At 42.2% G+C, this 22,701-nt stretch overlaps 1 protein-coding gene across 2 annotated transcripts in view; it reads right to left on the bottom strand.

Moving 5' to 3' along the window:
* Positions 1-1,386: 1,386 nt before the first annotated feature.
* Positions 1,387-22,701, bottom strand: part of TMEM241 (transmembrane protein 241) — a 126,548-nt gene continuing 105,233 nt past the window's right edge. For both annotated transcript variants that reach the window (XM_044293626.1, XM_044293627.1), the window contains exons 14-15: positions 13,391-13,455; positions 1,387-1,693 (exon numbers count right to left, since the gene is read on the bottom strand). In XM_044293626.1, coding sequence (XP_044149561.1) covers positions 1,633-1,693; positions 13,391-13,455 — 126 coding nt within the window. In that variant the 3' untranslated portion in view covers positions 1,387-1,632. The remainder of the gene's footprint in view (positions 1,694-13,390; positions 13,456-22,701) is intronic.

Raw genomic sequence — 22,701 nt, 5'->3', positions numbered from 1 at the left:
AGTCAGGGACAGGACTCATCTCAAGTTTATTTGCATATGTATCAAATCAGTTTTTTTACACAATAAAAGCACACAGAGCTAGGGGACTGGGTATTGCGGATGTGCTAGCAGCCATCTAGCAACCCATGTCCTCAGCTCTATACACAAAACCCCGGTGACAGGTTCTCTTTAAGTCCATGTATAGCTTCCGCTTGTACTTCTTTAGAGGATGGCAGTACTGCCTCTTGGATCTGCTGTTCTGAGGTATATATGTGCAGGTTCTGCTCTCCTGAATGTAGATGCCCATACGGCATAGGTAGGTTTAGAGTAGGACCTGTCTGACAGAGACCACCTTGGCACGGGTAGGCCGGCACAGATGTGTTTTTATTAAAATATATTGGCTGAGAGTCTCAGATTTCCTCATATTAGTGAGTAAGGGCTTAGTCCATATGATGTTTGCATCTATTGTGTTTAATGCATTATTTTCCATGATTTTATATTGACGGACACTTCTCATAGATCTTCTTTTTAAGGATGTTCCACAGGTTCTCAGTAGGATTGAGGTCATGAGATGATGGTGGCCAAACCATGCACCATAGCCACCAAGGAGCCCATTGTGTTTTGGGCAGCATGAGATAATGCATGAAATTTATTTTTGGAAGGCACAATTTTTCTTTTTATGCCATGGCAACATGCTAAATTAGGAACTTAATATATCACCCAAAATTCATTTTGACACACTCTGGGACCCTACCGTTTCACTTGGCAAATTCCAGCCCAAATCATCACTCCGCCACTCCATTGCTGACGTTGCAGTCCTGTAGGAACAGGGTGGCAATTCACTAGCCCATCAAGAACTCCATCCATCAAGATCATACGACATTTATTGGAGAATATAACCATTTGAAAATTGCATTTCTGAGCCCACTGCAAACGCTTCTCTGCGAGCTTTGTTTAGGGGTGGCCTGCGGAGGATCCTTCATCAATAGGTTTGTGACATTTTGGAGACACCAGCAGCTTTATGATATTAATGGCTGTGTGTTGAGTTATTTTGAGGGCACAGCAAATTTACACTGTTAATTTCTGTGTACACTGTGTAATTTCTTCAGTGTTGTCCCATGAAAAGATATTAAATATTTACAAAAATGTGAGAGGTGTACTAACTTTTGTGAGATAGTTTATCAGTTGTTTTCATGCCTTTGTAAAACACTGTACTATTTCACTCAACATTCAGCATGGTCATTCTTGCTCCCCATATTACATGAGAACTAAGACTTATTTAATAATGTGGAACACGCTCTTTAAATAACTTTTCCTTTAAACAAGATCACCTGGCAATCTAATTAACAAACCTGTCTAAGATTGATAGCAGACATCTAAAAAGATGAGAAATAAAAAAACAAATGCTAATTTTACAGAAATCGTATTAATATGTCACTTGCATAATAATTTTGCACAGTTGTAGTCATGTATATTCTCCCTCTAATTCTTTTTCTTGCAATAGTCAGCTGCATCTAACATCCCTTGAACACAGTAAATAGTGCATAAGAACATGTTGTGAGACCATCATCAGATAATCAATAAAAGTTCTGGCTTGCTTGATGGCATCATGGAAAATCCAATTCTGACAAAAAAATGTACATGACTATCTTTTCATCCACCCATCTTCTCTGTATACACAAGAAGAGCCTCGCCAAGAACACACGTCAGGAAACTGTGAAAGAAAACAAAAAATTAAATAAAACATCCCCTTCAGAGAACTGGCCCTCTCCTGGATCTTCTCATACCTCACCAACAGAACCTTCAGCATTTCCCATTCATACACCACCTCCTTATCATGCCCTCTCTCTGCTGGTGTCTCTCTAGGCCCTGTCCTGGGTCACCTACCTTTCTCCATTTATAAATTCAGCCTGTGACAGCTCATAGAGTCTCATGGCTTCCAATAACAACTGTATGCGGATGACACGCAAATCTCTCTCTCTGGCCCAGATGTCACTTCCCTTCTATCTAGAATCAAGGCGTGTCTATCAGCTATATCTTCATTCTTCTCCTCCTGCTTCTTAAAATTCAACATGGAGAAAACAGAATTTATCTTTTCCCCTGGTCACTCAGTCCCCAGAACCATGCTCTCTCCAGTTTCACATGGTCCACTGTCTGGACATAACATTTGACTCTGCTGTGTCCTTCAAGTCACACATCCAAACCCTTGAACCACCTGCCTCTTTTGACTCAAGAAAATCGCTTCTATTCGCTCCTTCCTTACCAGAGACAGCTAAAATGCTAGCGCATGCCCTCGTCATTTACCACCTCATCCTCTTTGGCCTCCTATCTAACACTCTTGCACCCCTCCAATCTATCCTTAACTTTGCTGTCTGGTTAATCCAACTCTCCCCTAATTTCTCCTGTACCAAATCAATTTACTGGCTCCGCAATACCCAGCAAATGGAGTTCAAAATACTAACAACTACATATAAGGCCATCCAAAATCTGTCCCCCGCTTACATCTATGACCTGCTTTCCATATACTGTAATGCTCTTCTTTGTTCTCCTCTTGTCTGTTGCTCACACAATCGTCTACAAGATTACTCACGTCCATCTCCACTTCTATGAAGCTCACTACACCAGCACAGACTCTCCCCCAATATCCAAACCTTCAAAAGCAACCTAGAAAGCCTACCACCTGAAATAAGTATGCTACCACTGCACAGGCAGATGAGCAGCTTTTACCCTCAGCTTCCCCTTCCCCCTGTAGATTGTAAGCTCTTGCAGGCAGGGTCCTCTCCACACTGTATCAGTTTGTTAATAGTTTCATGGTTATTGTATTTGTGTTTTTACATTATGAGTAACCCCTCTTAGATGTACATCACCATTGAACTACTGACACTTTCAAATATATATATATATATATATATATAAAGCATTTGTTAGGGCTCTTTCACACTTGCGTTCTTCTGTTCCGGCATAGAGTTCCGTCGTCGGGGCTCTATGCTGGAAGAATCCTGATCAGGATTATCCCCATGCATTCTGAATGGAGAGAAATCCGTTCAGGATGCATCAGAATGTCTTCAGTTCCGGACCGGAACGTTTTTTGGCCGAAGAAAATACCGCAGCATGCTGCGCTTTTTGCTCCGGCCAAAAATCCTGAACACTTGCCTTAAGGCCGGATCCGGAATTAATGCCCATTGAAAGGCAAACGTCGTTTCGGCGCATTACTGGATCCAACGTTTAGCTTTTTCTGAATGGTTACCATGGCTGCCAGGACGCTAAAGTCCTGTTTGCCATGGTAAAGTGTAGTGGGGAGCAGTATACTTACCGTCCGTGCGGCTCCCGGGGCGCTCCAGAGTGACGTCAGGGCGCCCCGCGCACATGGATGACGTGATCACATGGACACGTCATCCATGCGCATGGGGCGCTATGACGTCATTCTGGAGCGCCCCGGGAGCCGCACGGACGGTAAGTATACTGCTCCCCCGCTCCCCACTACTACTATGACTTTAATAGCGTCCTGGATGCCATAGTAACACTGAACGTATTTTGAAGACTGATCCATCTTCAAATGCTTTCAGTTCACTTGCGTTTTTCCGGATCCGGCGTGTAATTCCGGCAAATGGAGTACACGACGGATCCGGACAACGCAAGTGTGAAAGAGCCCTTAATCTCTCAAACAACTGACCATCATAAATAGGAAACATCTCCACAGACTTTAACAGGTAAGTAAAGATAATTTTTTTTCTATCATTACAGTATAGAAAGAACCCTAGCGGGTACACATTGGATTACTCATTCAACATCTTATCTAGACAAAAGTTTAATGTGATCCCCCAATAGATCCACACAGGAGTTCAGCTGTCTGTGATGTTCCTGACCAGTAGTTGTCACGTGCTGCCCATAAACTTGCACATGAAATACACACATGAACACTCTTGCAATCCTCTAAAACACTGGGGACTCGGTAAGGGTCCATTCACACGTCCGCAACGTGTTTTGCGGATCCACAAAACACAGACAGCGGCAATGTGCGCTCCACATTTTGCCGGCACTAATAGAATATGCCTATTCTTGTCTGCAATTGCGGACAAGAATAGGACATGTTCTATTTTTTTTGGGAACGGAATTGCGGACCCGGAAGTGCAGGTCCACAATTCTGTGTCCCATAAAAATGAAAGGGTCCGCAATTCCGTTCTGCAAAATGCGGAACGAAATTGCGGACGTGTGAATAGACCCTAAGTGTTGCTTTGGAAGTGGCCACTTTACCATAAATATATTATCGGAAAAAAAGGGGAAAAATAGAGTACATTGTAGTAAAGTATTATTTTGTTATGTACATTTTGGGATACAATCTATAAGAAGGTGTTGTAACACAGTTTGTGTATCTCCCCATGTCTGGCGAGTACTCAGAAAATGGGACACCAGAGGAAAGCTACAAATACACACTATGGTAACCAATGTCACACTAGTGCCCTGGTGTTGTGGCTTTAACTGCATAATAGGCACTGTGCATACCATGAAGAATAATGACTATGCAGGTTTAATGATCTATCTAAATGTACAGTATTTTATGGACTTTTTGTTTGTACTTATACCCTTCATGTTGGTCAGCTAGAACATGGCCAGTCTCCCTGTTTTGTATATAAAAATAACAAGTAAAACCAAAATGAAAGCAATGTTGGAATTAAATCTTACTTTACCTATGAAAGAATAAAGCGCCTTACCATTAAATAATTGTAGATGTAATTTGGAGAGAGAGTAGTGTCTGGGCACTCAGCCCTTCACAGCATGTGAACCTCTTGTACATTTTAATTTCTCATGCTTCAATGCCATTTACATAAAACTAATCATCATGAGGGTTCTTGTAAAGTGTTTGGGTTCTCTTCTGAAGACCAATACGAAACGGTAATCCATAATCCAAGGTCAATGGGGGACATTCTGCCAATAAACAACTTGCGCAGATGGCCTCGAATAATAGTTACATATGCGTTTTATTTTATTTTAAAGGGGTTGTCCTTTAAAAAATATTCTACAGTTTTCAAGCCAGCACCTGGATCTGAATACTTTCGAAATTGCATGTAGTTAGAAATTTAGTATAGCCACCGAGTTGGTCATTGAACTATCAGTAAAGCACCACCTGCTGTCTAATTTCTGTGTCCATCTCACCGACATGGATGGACAAGCTCAGTTCCATCACTCAGCTGTCATTAGGAAGGACATGCATCTGAAAAGTACACGCTCCCTGAGCTGCCAGCTTAAAATAAATCTAGCAAAGCGATTATTGAGGAGACTGGGGAGATTTAATCCCTTGAGTGTAAGTAAATAATTGTCATTTACCCCTTTTAGACAATTTTTGCATATCTGATACAATAGGATCACATGGCCCTTTAAACACAAACTCTATACAACATTAGTCCAATAGCGGTGCATTCTGGAACAGCTCCATGTCAGGTCTATGAAATTGGTTTTAACCATTTTAATCTTGAAAAGGCCTTTAACCCTTAGTGACCAAGCCTGTTTGGGCCTTAATGACCAAGCCAAATTTTGGAAATCTGACATGTGTCATTTTAGCTTAGAATAACTTTGTAACGGTTTTGCACATCAAAGTAATTCTGACATTGTTTTCTCGTCACATATTGTACTTTACTTAGGGCTCTTTCACACCTGCGTTCTTTTCTTCCGGCATAGAGTTCCGTCGTCGGGGCTCTATGCCGGAAGAATCCTGATCAGTTTTATCCTAATGCATTCTGAATGAAGAGAAATCCGTTCAGGATGCATCAGGATGTCTTCAGTTCCGGACCGGAACGTTTTTTGGCCGGCGAAAATACCGCAGCATGCTGCGCTTTTTGCTCCGGCCAAAAATCCTGAACACTTGCCGCAAGGCCGGAATCTGGAACTAATGCCCATTGATCCGGATCCGGCCTTAAGCTAAACGTTGTTTCGGCGCATTGCCGGATCCGACGTTTAGCTTTTTCTCAATGGTTACCATGGCTGCCGGGACACTAAAGTCCTGGCAGCCATGGTAAAGTGTAGTGGGGAGCGGGGGAGCAGTATACTTACCGTCCGTGCGGCTCCCGGGGCGCTCCAGAGTGACGTCAGGGCGCCCCAAACGTCATCCATGCGCATGGTGCGCTCTGACGTCATTCAGGAGTGCACCGGGAGCCGCACGGACGGTAAGTATACCGCTCCCCTGCTCCCCACTACTACTATGGCAACCAGGACTTTAATAGCGTCCTGGTTGCCATAGTAACACTGAAAGCATTTTGATCCGTCTTCAAATGCTTTCAGTTCACTTGCGTTTTTCCGGATCCGGCATGTAATTCCGGTAAGTGGAGTACACGCCGGATCCGGACAACGCAAGTGTGAAATAGGCCTTAGGTGGTAAAATTCTACTGATAAAATATGCGTATCTTTATTAAAAAAGTGAAAATTTATGAAAATTTGTAAAAATTGGCACATTTTCCTATTTTCAACTGCAATATTTCACATACATACATAAATACTATTCAATATTTTTATCAGAAATATATTTCCACATCTTTATTTTGGCTGCATTTACAAAATGTTTTAACTTTTTTTATTTTATTTAGATGTGGGGGGCATCCTAAAAACTTTATTTAAACACATCTGGGGGCCATATTGCCCCGATCGGGGTGCTGGGGGACACGATCGGGGCATAATTTGAACTCCTCTCCCCTCTCCTGAGAGAGACCCTACTGAGAGCAGCGGCGAGCGGCAGCGGCCGGCTTTCAGTCTGCGCATGTGCCGAGTCACCGCCGCCATCTATCTTGAGGGTAAGGGGGGGGGGTGAGGATCGGGACCCAGCTTAGGGCCAGAAGCGCTGGGGGACCCGATCGCTGCACTGGAGACTTTCTCCCAGGGAAAGTTTAGTGCGGGCAGCTCTGCTGCCGGCATTTTCTGTGATCGCCGCGATAAAGTGCATCAGGGCGATCACGTGATCAGAGATCGCTTGTCACGGTCTCTGATCACTGCCCCGAGCCCTCAGCTACCTCCGGAAGCTGCGGACACGGAGCTACAGCGCCTGATTTTATCGCTAACTTGGGGTTAAAAGTTTTGGAGTTTTCCCATCCATGCTGCAAATGATTTTGTACAAAATGGACAACAGACCCTTTTTTGGGTTATTAGTATTCAAAATATCCAACCAAGGTTGCTCCACCTTTTAATCTGTAAGTTCTTCACATATGACATCACCACTGAAAAAAAAACCTCTTGGCTGCCTAACTGGAACTCTTCATCAGCTTCACAAGAGACTTCAAATTTGCTCCCTTAAAGGGAGTCTTTCACCTATACTGACCGTTATAGAACACTATCACCATTATTAGCATTATAGTCCCCATATTGGAAGGCTACTTACTGATTAGCTTTTCATCGCATATTTTCTTCAAAAAACACTTTTATTCATTATGCAAATTAGGTCTGAAGGTGCCCAGGGGCGGCATTCAAGCGGCCGGTGCCCAGGCCCCTCGTCGCTATTCATCTGAAACCCCTCCCCTTTCACCACTCTGGCCCGCCCTAGGTTCTTCTGATTACCTCCTCCCTCCAGTGTGAAATCCCACGCCTGTGCCATGTATCCGAATCACCGCGCCTGCGCACAGCATCGGCATCCAAGCTTTTATTGCGCATGCGCCGGCCCCGGCCCCAACATCCCGATCTAGCCGGCGGAAGTAAACAGTGTAAATACATTATACCATGTGCCATCCAAGGCCTAAAAGTTTCTGTTGGGCCAGTTGTGCATTTTCTTTTACCCGAAATTGGGATACACACACATACACAGCATCAGCAGCGCACAGCTCATGAAGAAAGTTGTTAGGTGGCTTGGTTGGTATATAAGGTGTGCGATAGGCTGCCTGCACAGATATCCCTCGTTGCCGTCATGGATAAAAAGACTATTAGCTTGCAGGCCAAGGGTGGCAGTATTTCAGAGACAGCACAGTTTGTGAACTGTTCACGTGCTGCTGTGGTGAAAGTGTATCGTCATTGGACAAATGGCACCATTGCCAAAAAATGACATGGAAACTGTGGAGCACCATGTGCCACTGATGTCAGGGGTGAATGTCGGCTACGAAGGTGTGCGAGGGCAAAACTACACACTACAGTGGAGCAGCTCACAGTCAAGATGAACCAGGGGACAACTAGATGTGCGTCTTAAACAGTTCAGCAAACCCTACTCAATATGGGGCTCCAAAGAAGACAGATAGTCACTGCATCTCTGCTAATGAAGCTGCATTGGCAGAAAGGGCTTCAATTTTCGCAGCAGTATCAGAATTGGACCTGCGATGATTGGAAAAGGTTTGCCTTCTCTGATGAGTAACATTTTCTGCTTCATTGAGCTGATGGACATTGACGTAACAGACTAGAAACATCAGAACAAACACCCTGTAACCATTGTTGGAAGAACACAAGCTGGTGAGGGCAGCATTATGGTCTAGGGAAACAGATTTTGGCAAAAATCCATCCTTCTTCCCTGGGGCACATGGGATCTTACAGTAAGACAATGTGACATGTCACATAGCATGACCAAGACTTCTTGGCACCCTATTTCCACAGACTTGAACCCAATGGATCCTCTCTGGGACCACCTAGATCATCATGTTTGCTCTGTGGATCCTCCTCCACACATCCTCCAGCAACTGTGGGATGCTCTGCAGTCAGAATGGCTCCAGATACTTGTGACAACCTACCAGGACCTTATTGAGTCACTCCTAGCCTGTCTAGCTGCTGTCCATAATAAGGTGACTGGACTGTGTGTGTGTCATATATGTTGAAAGCGTCAGATTGTTACATACCTGGCAGCCTAAGGAAGACTCTAGTGGCCCCTTAGTCATCGGCTGACTAGGAAATTTCCCTGTAGGGTCTATGACCGTTCTTGAGCTAATTTGAATAAAACTGAAGATCTTGAAATCTTATTTATATTATTAACCTTACTTTTTAGCTCACCTGATCTGCTGTTAAAAAGTCTCCCACTGGCTGACCAAAGACTATGTAAACAGCGCTCCTCAGCGCCAGCCCAGTATATGGAGGCACTAGCATGGTTTACTCATAAGTATCCTTTTCTGGGCAGGTACTGGACAGTAGCTGAATTGGGCCAGCTCCTGCACAGAAGAGGATGCAGCTATGGACAACTGACATGGTGTAAACGTCTGCACCGAAGGTCAACTTCCACACTGCTTACATGAGATTTTGAAAATCTTTACTACTTAGCTGGTATTGCATTACGCTGTGGTTTTTCTGGACAAAAATCCACACCGTTTGGATATACTCTTAGGGGGAGGTTACTGAATACAGTTTGATTACGGAGTTCAATGTATAGTCAGTATGCAGAAAGCCCCTAAGCTCCCACGAGTGGTCTCTGCAGGTGGGCAGTCAGACTTTAAAAGGGTTGTCTCATCTGAGACAATGGGGGCATAACGCTAGGATATGTCACCATTGTCTGACAGGTGCAGGTCCCACTGCTGGGATCTGTATCCATCTCCCCCATCCATCTCCTCAAAACAGAGCCCCGATAGTGGTGGAGGGCACACTGCACATGCGCAGCCACCCTCCATTCATTTATATGGGGCTGCCACTAGCTCGGCTATTTCCGTCAGGCCCCTAGAAGTGAATGGGAGTGGTGGCCGGTCATGCGCGGTGCGCTACTATTCACTTCTATGGAGAAGGCGCTTGGTGGTGGCCAGACTGGAGTCCTCCAGCCACCACTTTGGCCGACTCCTTTCCGAGAATTGGGGCATTTCATAGCGAAGTGCCCCCATTGTCTTAGATGAGAAAACCCCTTTAAGAGAACTGCACTTCATATTTGAACAATGTAGTTCTGACCACTATAAAGTTATTTTAAAAAGAGATATTGAAATAAATATTCATCTTTGAACAATAATTCTAGTGTATTTGCTGCAAATTCAAGCTAAGAAACTAAATAATGTGTGAAAAGCTGAAAAAAATCAGCTTTGCCGTTCAAGAGCTCAACATACTTTGCAGTTCAAGAGCTCTACATACTATGTGTGACCTTTGTAACGTTTTCCTTCCTTCATTGAGCTTCATGCCTGGGAAACATGCCAAGTTACAAGTCATGTAGATTGGAGCAGATCAGAGCAGCAGGATTGTACTGCTCCATGACAAGCGAGAAAACACATCAGACTAATGGGGTCCGCAGAATACAAGATGAACATTTTTAAATTGATCCACCGGCTTTAACCTACACTGGCCGTGCCACATATGGAAGATTTAACAGTTTGGCTGCCATCAAAGAAATGTATGTCACATAACTCTCAAGACAACCTTCTTCAAGATTCTTCCAAAACTAAACCTTTTTCTATCTGAAAGCAGTCCTTTAAATCACCCATTCTTTGGACAAAGCCTTACTGCTGCCACCTCACCCACTGGTCAATGAAGTCATTTTTTAGCACTAGACTGTGTTCACATTTTGCATTGTTGGTGCAGCTTTTGCATGTAGTTTATGTAGCAGAATTGTATATCCTTTTCAAGTACGGGAAAGTCCTTACAACTCCCATGAACTCCAGTCATGAGGATTGTATAGCAGACCTCCGCTCATTCTTGATTTCCTAACACTGGCACTTAAGGCACTGCAGTTTCTCAATGCTATTCATTTGTGTTCCTTTTTTTGTACATGGCACAAACAGACCCATGTATGCCCACGTACAAGTCCCCTAAGTGACCTAAAAATGACAGTAAAAAATGAAAAATGTAAAAAAAAAAAAAGATTCAAATGATAAAAAACACAAAAATATATTAAATTGAAAATCACCCTCTTTTCCCCAATTTTACATATAAATAAAACAACATAACAGGTATCATCACGTCCAAAAAGGTCCGAACTATAAAAAATATTTCTTCTGCGCGATGAACGTTGTAAAAAAATAAATAAAAATTGTACCATTTTTTGATCTGCCCCCAAAAAACTAAATAAAAAGTTTTAAAAAAAAGCACACATATCTCCAAAAAAATGGTACCAGTAAAAATTACAGTTTGGCCCACAAAAATAAGCCATCATACCGCTCTATAGAGTTCTGGGTGAAAATGGTGATACAAAGAAAATTTAGTAATCATACTGAACTGCAGAATAAAGACATCATATTTGTAGCACATCGTGATCGTCATAATGTCAAACCCCCCCATAAAAACTTTGAATTGTGTCTTTCTTTTTTTTAATTCCATCCCACAAATAATTTTTTTCTGTTTTCAACATAAGATATGGTAAATAAATTGGTGCATTAAAAAAAAATATATACAACTTGCCACGCAAAAAATAAGCTGTGCCTTCAGCAAGAAAAAAATTATGGGTCATTTTCTTTAATTGACCCAGTGCAACAGTGCAAAATAATGAATCCCAAATATTCATGAGCCCCTGGCTGTACCCGCCAACCTGCTGCTGATTTATATCGGGGGAAAAAAACTGTCAATCAGAGGCAGGTGGGTGGGAGAGCTGCGAGCTCGTGACCATGGGGACTCATTGGCATGTGCTGGAGCAGCTAGAACCTAGCACCATAAAACTGCTAAGCGTTAATAGGACACATGCGCAATACTCACTGGGCATCAGACGGATGCCTCGGCACCGGTCCTATCAAGTGTCAGACCTAGCGGCTGAGTATGCCTGCCCGTCTCTTCAGGTTTGTGCATAGGGACGCTTTCTAGTGCTATAACTGGAGGCACACTTTAGGTCTCACATTTCCAGCGGGTGAGGTCTGCTCTCAATTTGCTGTATGCTTTGGGCTTTGTTATTTTAGGTCAAATCTGTGACTATTTTTGTCTGTGGTTGTAGTGTTGTTTCTAGAAAGAGAACATTTTATTATCGGGGCTGTCTGCTCTATTCTAACAGCACCACAATGCTTGTTCCTAAATAAGTTACCAATCTATTTGATGGTACTGGAACCCGATATTTGTCTTCATCTCAATTCTTTTGGTTTTAGTGCTTTTTTTGTTTTGGTTTTAATCTAATAGACTTTTTCACATTGACTAGGATATGCGAGATGATTTGTGGCAATTCTGTTACACGGAGGGAGAAGAAAAGTACATCAGTCACACGTCATCACCAACTAAAGGAATCTTTATGAAGTCAAGAGGGAAAAACAAAGTGTCATCTTAGCGTGTGCCAGTATTGGGTTGTAATTAACTTCCTGACATGAAAACAAAGCTCCTTTCTGACACTTCCAAACAACTCTCTGAAATTAAAGAATTGTGTAGACTGCCAAGTACAGCGGACAAGTTGTCTGTCTTCCATCTCAGAGACATTACTGACAAGGAGTATACAAAAGGCAGCCTTTAGAGGAATGAAAGCAACTATGAGAAATGCTTTCAAGATAAAATGACTAAGTGTCAATAAATGGTACGTCACTGCTGACACAAGTCCCCCATTATTACGGACAGAATTATTTGGTCCAGCAGGCTGAATAAGTTGGGACACTGCTTAGGGCACCTTCACACGTGGCAGAAAATCCGCGACTGAAAATAAGTTCCATTCATTTGAATGGGGCAGCTTACACGTAGATTACTGCAAGCTTAAAAACAAATTTTAAACTGGTTTTCCAGTTGGCATCATCATCATTTAAAATTATCATTTATGAAGGTAGCTGTAATTTTGTAATGTATTTTTTTACCTTTTCTTATAGCCCTTCTGGTTTGGGCTGTCCATGCAGCTCTTTCTTATTTCCTATATAGGGGTGGTGATAGGGGAGTGTCTGTGTAACTAGCTGGGTGGGAGGAGCTATAAACTAGCTTGGCATTATTAGGGGCAGAGCTAGAGCTGTGGCAGAGAAAGAAGAAGTGCATCATGGGTTTGGTTGGATGCAGCAACAGGAAGTGCTACATACAGGATGGAAACAAAACAGAGAGATTCTTTTCATGGTGAAAAACAGTCCAAATTGGGAGGGGGGGGGGAGAGAAATAGAAAACGCCAAGTCGTTTATTCAAAAAGGTACATCCGTTACAGCAATGCAACGATTTGGCAGTAAAAACCACCTCTGTCAAGTGAACTCGACAAAGGTGATTTTGTCGAGTTCAATTACTGCAATGCTGTAATGGATGTACCTTTTTGAATAAACGGATTGGAGTTTTCTTTTAACCCCTACAATGCTGTAGCCTGTTTACTTTGGATACATTTCCAGATTGTTGCTCTGGTGACCTGATGCACATTGGGTGAAGGGACCGTTTGATGACCCCTATACGTGCTGGATGCTGTTAAAAACCATAGTAATCCTGGAAAACCCTTTTAAGCTATGAATATTGGTCTCCATTCTCTGCATTAGCAGGAGGCGCTTGATTATTCCAGTGTGAAGGGTTCTCTAGAAGGTCCTGGCAATGTCTGGAGGTTCCCTCCTTATACAATCAGAAATATAATTGCCAATTTCTTAGACCCACTATAAAATGTACACAACAGATACAGTTTTCTTACCATATAGCCAGAGGAACGTTCAAGGTTATTTCAAATACAAACAGGGATATAACCGCTGTAAGAACCTAAAATAACAGCAAAGAATAGAATGAAAATCTCATTGTCGAAAGTACGTTAATTAGCATTTTAATGTCCAACTATAAACCTGCACAGACAAATGGAGGACATTCTGGAGAAGTATCCGGAACAGTCACAATAAAAAAAGATTAGTATACCTTGAAATTTACCAGTTTTAAACATCCTCTCACTTTATTTTGTGGATTCTAAGTACCTTATGTATACACAGACAGGGGTCACTAGGACGGACCACCAGACTGATTGTCCCAGAATGAGCAGGAGTCCACAGGCAGAATCTATACAAAGTCTTGATCTAGTTTGCGCTGGAATGAGATGTGCCTGATTTATTAATAAGCGCAAGCAGTTTGTAAACCTTCAGTTTTTTTCATGCACGTGAAAAACGCATCAAAACTAATTGCACCCGCGCGGAAAAAACTGAAACACTGAATTCAATTGCAGACAAAACTGACTGAACTTTCTTGCGAAATGGTGTGAGTTTCACTGAACGCATCCTGACACAATCCATATCGTTCGTGTGAAAGAGGCCCAACAGTCATATATGGAGCATAGTGCAAATGTTAAAAAAATAAAATAAAACTTTTCACATTTCCTTATTCCAGATTATTTTTTTTTTTTGCCACTCAACATGATTTATATCTAAAAATCTTGTATTCTCTGAATGCATCTTTGCAAAAATAATTGCACTAGATGGATACAACAGTAAATACAATCATAACCTAACATTGTTCTAGGCATTCAGAGCAATCTCAGATATAAACTCTGTTAAAAAAGAAAAATAACTTAGAATAATCATTCATAATCATAGTCATAAAGATCTCCATACTCCATTGTCTTAACTACATGATCACAATGCCTGGACGGGCCTGAGCAGATTGGTCTCCTGTGTCCTTGCTTGACTTCCTGGCTGATGCCAGTTCACAAAGAAGGATCACAGGTTGAGGCCGGGCGAGATCATGTGCCTACTTGTTTTGAAAACACAATTAGAAAAGTTGGCAATCAGAATGCAGAGGGAGTGATTTGGCCTCTTGACTAAAAAAGGAAAGTTGCCAAAGAATTGTTCAGATGTTTCCACTAAAATATTTGCACAATGGTTGCTTGAACTGTTTTGGGAGGATCTAGAAAAACATCATTTATTTTCATTTTTCTTCAAGAGATTCAATATTTTTGCTTGTTAGTAGAAGCCTTAATAATTTCGCTATCTGCATTTTCATTTCCTGCCAAGGTGTTATACCACAAACCACTACCTAGTCCAAGAACAATAGAAAAAAGTGCATCTCTGGTCCTCTTGTATAAAAAATAAAATAAAATAACCTTAAAATACCACCTTGTGAACATAGGCTCCATCGCCAGTGACGTGGCTCGGGAAGGAATTTTTTCACCCTAAAGTGAGAAAAATTGGCTTCTACCTTACAGATTTTTTATTTATTTTTTGTTTCTTCTGGATCCACTTGCAAGATAACAGGCTAAATTCGATGGATGGATGTCTTTTTCCAGCCTTATAAACTATGTTACTATGTTATAATACACTGTTTTTGCAACCTCCATTGGATGTTCCCCAGAGGCGAATGCAGCGCTATAATTGCAATTAAAAGCAATGAAAGCCTGACAGATCCTATTATAAGTCAACAGGGTCCATCAGGCTTTGTTGAAATCCATCATACAACAGACTCGGCATAGGATGTGGTATTTGTCGCAAACAGAAGCTAAAACACAGATGTGAACATAGCCATACTTCACTAGGTTGCTATATTCCTAGTCTTGTGTAGGATCCATTCAAGAAAGACAAGGATGATTACTTTGCCTGCCAAAGTGAAAGTAGACTTACATATACTAGCCCTTCAAAAAGAAAAGTCTCAGATAGCTATTAGGAACTAATTAGAACTGGATCAAGAAATAAAGTATTAGAAAGCCCTGAAGACTCAGTGACTACCAATGTTGTATAAACTCACGGCTTCAACCTACAAATGTCTTTTTATACAGTGAGCAATGTTGGTTTCTTACGTTCTGCCAAGTTATGCGTAAACTCAAACGCTCAACAACTATATTATATAATTTACTGAAGTCTATACCAAAAAAAATGAATGGAAAAGGGACATCTGCAAACATACTGGAAAGAAACATCTTAGTAGTCTCACTAGATGTAAAAGATCTACAAATTCGGAACAATGCCAGCAGCAAAAATGTAATTCATTTTAAAGTCCAGATAGCAAAAACAAGATAAAGCAAATACCAGCTGGTGACTATGTTTAGTTCATGCACATTCAGCATAAAGAGCAATTAACAGTACCCAAGGGATGAATAAAGTCTATAAGCAAAAAAAGATCCAGTCCCTAAACTACTGACACAGTTTAATAAAACTAGATTGCAGAGAGGATAACTGTTAAGGGATTTGTGACAGAGATTTAAGGAAAAAAAAAAATACTACTACTAAAAATGTTTTCTAAAAAGGTCAAGATGTGTCTGCTCAATCTATTAGAGGAACATTAATCTCAGAAATGAATTATACCAGTGAACAGAAGATCAGGAGATACTTTTACCCCCACTTTTTGTCAGTCTACGTGGTTTTCAGAATGTTCTTGAAACAAGCAGTCTTGGGCTAATTTCTTCTAGATCTCTTCTATTTTTAGCAGGTAAACTGCTAGGAAGCTTCCCTCATCAGCTTCCATATGTTGCCCTGATTTCAGCTGTCACTTCTGTGAGGGCATTCAGTAGATTTGTACTGACCTGCTAACATCTGCAAAGCTTGGCAGCACTGTGAAGGAGAAAAGTCAGAGGACCTGCCCCCCCCCCCCCTTTTACCAGGTCAATACTCTACTACTGAATGCCATCATGGGAGTGACAGACTGCTAAAATCAGTGGGTCTGTCGCTACACTATGCTGTCCTTAGTAAGGGTAGCGTATGTGAGCCAAAAGGATCTCTTTAACAACCTTTGTGTCCTCCTGCTGACGGGGCTGGTGGAGGTTCCTGCTGCAGACAGTTGTCTTACAGCCAACCACAGAATTGTGAGGAGGAGAGGGTATAGGTTCTCTCTTGGGACATATATAGACAAATTATTTACATGTTTTTCAGTTGTTATTTCAATTTCAGACAACATGGCTGTCGGTTCGCAGTGTGGTAAATACACTCCACACTGAACACAGAAGGGAAGGCAAAAGGTATTAGGCCTGGAACCTAAGGAAAGGGAGTATGAACAGACCTTGACGGTAGGAATGTAGGAACCTAAGCCCTAACAGGGCCCTGCAAATAGTGTCAGGACACGGATGGCCTACTCCTTCCAAGATGAAGGCATAGGAGACCCCCTCAGGCCTAATATCAGCAGGCAGGGGAAAACAACAAACAACAAAGAAGATAAACTTAACTTCCAGTAGTATGCGGACGAGCAGGAACTCAGAGAGAACCAACATCAGAACTTCTACAAACAAGGAGCTATCAACGGCATAGCATGATGAGTGAGGCTGGACTAAATAGAGGAGAAGGAATGACCACTTAAGCTACACCTGAGACAAGAGGTGTGGGCATCCCAAGCAACTACACAGTAGGGTGAAACCAAAGAGGCTCCCAATCATGGGCAGCCAGTCTCCTTGATCTTCTAGTCCCTGTCACAGGCGGGACCGTGACAATAGCATCAAAGAAATTAAGATGATTAAAGGGGTTGTCCGGGTTCAGAGCTGAACCCGGACAAACGCGTATTTTCACCCAGGCAGCATCCCTGAGGCTAGCATAAGAGCATCTCGTGCTCCGATGCTCTCCTTTTCCCTGCGCGATCTCTTTTGTTTATCATAACACACTGCCGGGCAGAAACTTCTGCCCGGCAGTGTGTTTGGTGACGTCACTGGCTCTGATGGGCGGGCTTTAGCACTGCCCTAGCAGTTTTACTGGCTAGGGCAGCGCTAAAGCCCGCCCATCAGTGCCGGTGACGTCCCCGGGCTTCCTGGCAGCCCCATGGAGAGCCCCGGTACATCACCGGAACTAAAAATGCCTTTGCCCTGCGTGATTTAGCGCTATTTTGAACTGCTCCGATGCTCAAGTCAGGGGGGCTGCCTGGGTGAAAAAGGAGGTATGTCCAGGTTCAGCTCTGAACCCGACAACCCCTTTAAGTAAGGACTGCAGGAAATTATTTTTTGTTTTAATAAATGTTCTTAGCTGGTACATTTTGACTTAAAGGAACACAGCAATTCGTGTCATCTATCTACACACAAATTGGAAAAAAAGAAAAAGAAAAAAATCCAACAAGTTGTTGGAGTCAAAATAAACTTTCTATGTGTGAATGTAAAGATGATGCATGCGATTAAAATATTAGAGTGAAATCATACATTTATTGAGGAAAACTGTACAATTGAAAGGAATTTCTAGGACCGTGCTGAGCCGCCTCTAGCATGGATAAAAGATGAGATTCGGTCGGGCATAGGGACATACAAGTTCCATATGGTATCCTGTGGTACCTTGGCCCGCAGATGTTGCAGCTGGGCCTGTAGATCCTGCACATTCATAGATTGCCAAAGCTGGAGTCCCTGTGGTCCCATAAATGCTGGAGTGGCAATAAATCTGGTGACTGGGCAGGCCAAGGAAGTGTTATAATGTGTAGGACACATTACTGGAAAATCCTTGCTGTATGTGAGCAAGCATTATCTTGCTGAAAAATGCCAGTTGGAAGCGCTGCCATGAGAGACAGCACATTTTGGTTGCAGGATGTCCAGCATATATTGCTGAGCTCTTAATGTCCTTTTATTATTATTAGGGATGACCAACTGTCCCCAGGTTATCACATCAGCAATTGGGACAATATGTTGCTCCACAGCAAAGATATGATTGATGCACTCCCCACAAGGCCTCCATACTTGAACCTTACTGTCGTCAGGTCCCAAATAGAACCTGGACTGAAGATGATATGGTTCCCTTTTGTAGCAGTCCAGATTTTTCCTTCATGAAACCACTGCAAACTAAGGTGACAGAAGCTGGCTGGCAATGGCAGGAAATATAATGGGCACCATGACACCAAATGTTCTTCTGCTAAGCGCCTGGAAATGGTCTGGCCAGAGACAGAGGTGTGTAATGAAGATGCCACCTGTGTCTGGATGGTGGACAATGAGACTGTGGAGCTGCTCGTGGTTGTGGTCTGCCTAGGCCATATGAAGCCTGTTTGCAATGCGTGCATGCCCTCACATAACCACTGCTCCCAACATCTCCTAGCAGTTAGGTCAGAACAGTCTAGGTGATGGGCAATTTGCTGAAATGACCATTCGGCTTCTCACAGTCCAATGACACGCCCCTCGAAGTCTGTCAATTTAGCAAAATGTCTCCGTATTGCTGTAGAGGCAAGTGCCTTGCAATGAACTATTAAATGTAACTAAAACTTTACTTTTATTAATTTGCCTTTAAAATCCTAAATTGATTGACACAAGACGTACATGTCTATGTACGTCTTGTGTCAATCAATTTAGGATTTTAAAGGCAAATTAATAAAAGTTTTAGTTACATTTAATAGCACATCATCAAAAGACGTAATTAGGTCCAGATGGACCACCTGTTAGTTTGCTAAATTAGTAAACGTCGACATGTGCTGTGAGGTCACTTGATATCTGTTTGCAATGAACTCTCTCACCAAGAGGTACACTACTCAAAAGTAGCCTCTGAAAGCCTTAGATGTTCCTGAATCTGGTTCTAGGGATAATGATATTGCAGTGTAAAAACCTAACATGCTATTTTCACATACACAATAGATTTTAAGTGACAGAAGTGAAGATTATTTATTGCTATACAACAGACTGCATCCCTTGCTTCACAAGCATGATTTAGGTCTGTTAGGCAGTACGATTAGTGCACTTTTCATTGTGGTTTCCGTGGTCCGGACCCGACAGAGGGAGCAGCAGCCGTGATTCGACACCACATGGGACACTGGATGTTGATTCTGGTCTCAATTACACATCTGAAATTTCTTACATCCAGTGAGCATAACCATTATCCTTGGGCATAAACCTATCTTAGTGTGGTTTACACTATGGAGTGCCGCTCTCTATTTCTTTTAGCCAGGAGGATTTCAAAACTGCCTAAGGCTACTTTCACACTAGCGTTTTTCTTTTCCGGCACTGAGTTCCGTCCTAGGGGCTCAAATCCGGAAAAGAACTGATCAGTTTTATCCTAATGCATTCTGAATGGAGAGTCCGTCCCTCAGGATGCATCAGGAGGTCTTCTGTTCAGTCTTTTTGACTGATCAGGCTTTTCAGAAAACCGTAGCATGCAGTATTTTTACCTCCGGCCAAAAATCCTGAACACTTTGACTGAACGCCTGATCAGGCTTTTTTCCCATTGATTTGCATTAACGCCGGATCCGGCGCCGTGTGTTCAGTCAAAACGGATCCGGTTTTTGCATGTTAAACCCGAAAAATAGGAAAAAAAAGTTAAAGTCCATAAATGGCGGATCCGTTTTTTCCAATGCATTTTTCCATTGTGATCGAAAGCCTGATCAGGATTTAAATGTAATCAGTTTTCACACGTTTTTCCGGATCTGGCGGGCAGTTCCGGTGTCGGAATTGAACGCCGGATTCAAACAACGCTAGTGTGAAAGTAGCCTAAGGACTCTTCTTTTAAATGGCCGCTAGATACAGTACTATAGAAATTAGCATTAGGGGGGACTTTCGATGCCAGATGTACAGTTGTGTTCAAAATATTAGCGGTCAGACATCACTAAGGGTACTTTCACACTTGCGGCAGAGAGATCCGGCAAGCAGTTCCATCGCTGGAACTGCCTGCCGGATCAGACAAAACGTATGCCAACTGATGGCATTAGTAAGACTGATCAGGATCCTTATCAGTCATAAAAATGCCTGATCAGTCGAAAAAATGCATTGACATGCCGGATCAGTCTTTCCGGTGTCATCCAGCAAAACGGATCCGGCATTTATTTATTTTTTAGCCTTTTTTTCAGTCTGCGCATGCGCAGACCGGAAGGATGGATCCGGCTTTCCGGTATTCTGAATACATTCCTATGGGAGGTCTTCTGTTTTTTTTTGCCGGAGATAAAACCGTAGCATGCTGCGGTTTTATCTTTTGCCTGATCAGTCAAAACGACTGAACTGAAGACATCCTGATGCATCCTGAACGGATTACTCTCTATTCAGAATGCATAGGGATATGCCTGATCAGTTATTTTCCGGTATAGAGCCCCTGTAACGGAACTCTATGCCAGAAAAGAAAAACGCAAGCGTGAAAGTACCCTAACCTGATCAATCACTGTTTTTGGTAGAAATGATATTTCTACATGGCAAATAATTTACTAGCAGGTGTAGTAGAGTAATAGAAACCCAACAGTCATGACATGCATGCTGCTGATTCTCTGTAATTCAATCACTTATTTAAAGATGTTCAAAATATTAGCAGTGTGAAGTACAATGAGTGAGTTCATTCATTCTGTGAAAAACAGGTTGCAATTATTGCTCTTATTTAAGGAAGGAAGGCAGCAAATGTACCTGCTGGTTACAGTGCATTTATCTCTGAAATTCTGAGGAAAATGGGTAGTTCCAGACATTGTTCAGAAGAACAGCGTACCTTGATTAAAAAGTTGATTGGAGAGGGAAAAACATATAAAGAAGTGCAGAAAATGATAGGCTGCTCAGCTAAAATGATCGCAAATGCTTTCAAATGGCAACCAAAACCTGAAAGACGAGGAAGAAAGCGAAAAACTACCATTCGAATGGATAAAAGAATAGCCCAAATGGCAAGGACTCAGCCAACAATCAGCTCCAGGAAGATCAAAGAAGGTCTAGAGTTACCTGTGAGTACTGTTACAATTAGAAGACACCTATGTGAAGCCAAGCTATCTGAAAGAAGCCCCAGCAAAGTCCCACTGTTGAAAAAAAGACATGTGCTGAAGAGGTTAAAATTTGCCAAAGAGCACATTGACTGGTCTAAAGAGACATTTTGTGGACTGATGAAAGAGTGTTCTTTTTGGGTCTAGTGGCTGGAGACAGTTTGTCAGACGACCCCCAAACACTGAATTCAAGCCACAGTACACTGTGAAGACAGTGAAGCATGGTGGCGCAAGCATCATGATATGGGGATGTTTCTCATACTACGTTGTTGGGCCTATTTATCACATACCAGGGATCATGGATCAGTTTGAACACATCAGAATACTTGAAGAGGTCATGCTGGCTTATGCTGAAGAGGAAATGCCCTTGAAATGGGTGTTCCAACAAGATAACGACCCCAAACGTGCAACATCTTGGTTCCAGACCAACAAGATTGACTTTATGGAGTGGTCAGCCCAATCCCCGAATCTTATTCCAATAGAAAACTTGTGGGGTGACATAAAAAATGCAGTTTGAGGCAAAATCAAGAAATAGAGAAGAACTGTGGAATGTAGTCCAATCATCCTGGGTTGCAATACCTGGTCACAGGTGCCAGAAGTTGGTTGACTCCATGCAACACAGATCTACAGCCGTTCTCAGAAACAGTGGTCATACAACTAAATACTAGTTAAGTGATTCAAAGGAAAGCAAATTCTTCAAACATTTTTCAGTTTATATAGTGAATGTTTGAGTTTGTAAAGAAGAATACAAACACTGCTATTTTTTTTGAACAGTCAAATATTTACTTTTCTTCAATTTTTTTTAGAGTAACAACACAAATTTGATAGATTTTTTCTTCATGTTTTGATTTGGAATAGAATGTGTAGTGTTCCCAATGCATTTGTGTGTATGGAAATAAAAGCTATTAGAAGGATTTTGAGCTTTAGTCACTTTTTTAAACACTGCTATTATTTTGAACACAACTGTATGCATTGACTGGCTGTGACTGGTACATATTTATGAAAACCCTGGAACTTCATTATTAGAATGCAAGCTCACAGCATTAGACGTATCCTTTCAAGTAAAGCGTCCTGTCCAAAGTGTTGGAGGATGCTGTTCCCTTTAGTACTCTCCCCTCAGGTATGGCTTCCTCAATGGGACGCTACAGATGCAGAGAGGGATTATTCGAAATGCAAATGCTTCTACTCCTACCCTTTCCAATCTTCTCCCGTGTCTAACCAACAATAAAGGGCAAACTGTTCCCTGCACGTGTGTCAGAGGAAGATCGAATAATGCACAGCCCCTTTTGGGATTTAAGCTTTGCACACTTTTAGGGTATGGCCACGTGTGGCGGATTTTCCACTGCAGATTTTGCAGCATTTCCACTGTGGAAATTCTGGTGCAGATTTGTAGTGGATTTTGCTGTGGATTAGCCACAATTTTCA

The sequence above is a fragment of the Bufo gargarizans genome, chromosome 5, assembly GCF_014858855.1.
Source record: "Bufo gargarizans isolate SCDJY-AF-19 chromosome 5, ASM1485885v1, whole genome shotgun sequence".
Lineage (NCBI taxonomy): Eukaryota > Metazoa > Chordata > Amphibia > Anura > Bufonidae > Bufo > Bufo gargarizans.
Note: the sequence above shows the minus strand (reverse complement) of the source record. Positions and strands in the feature narration are given on the sequence as shown.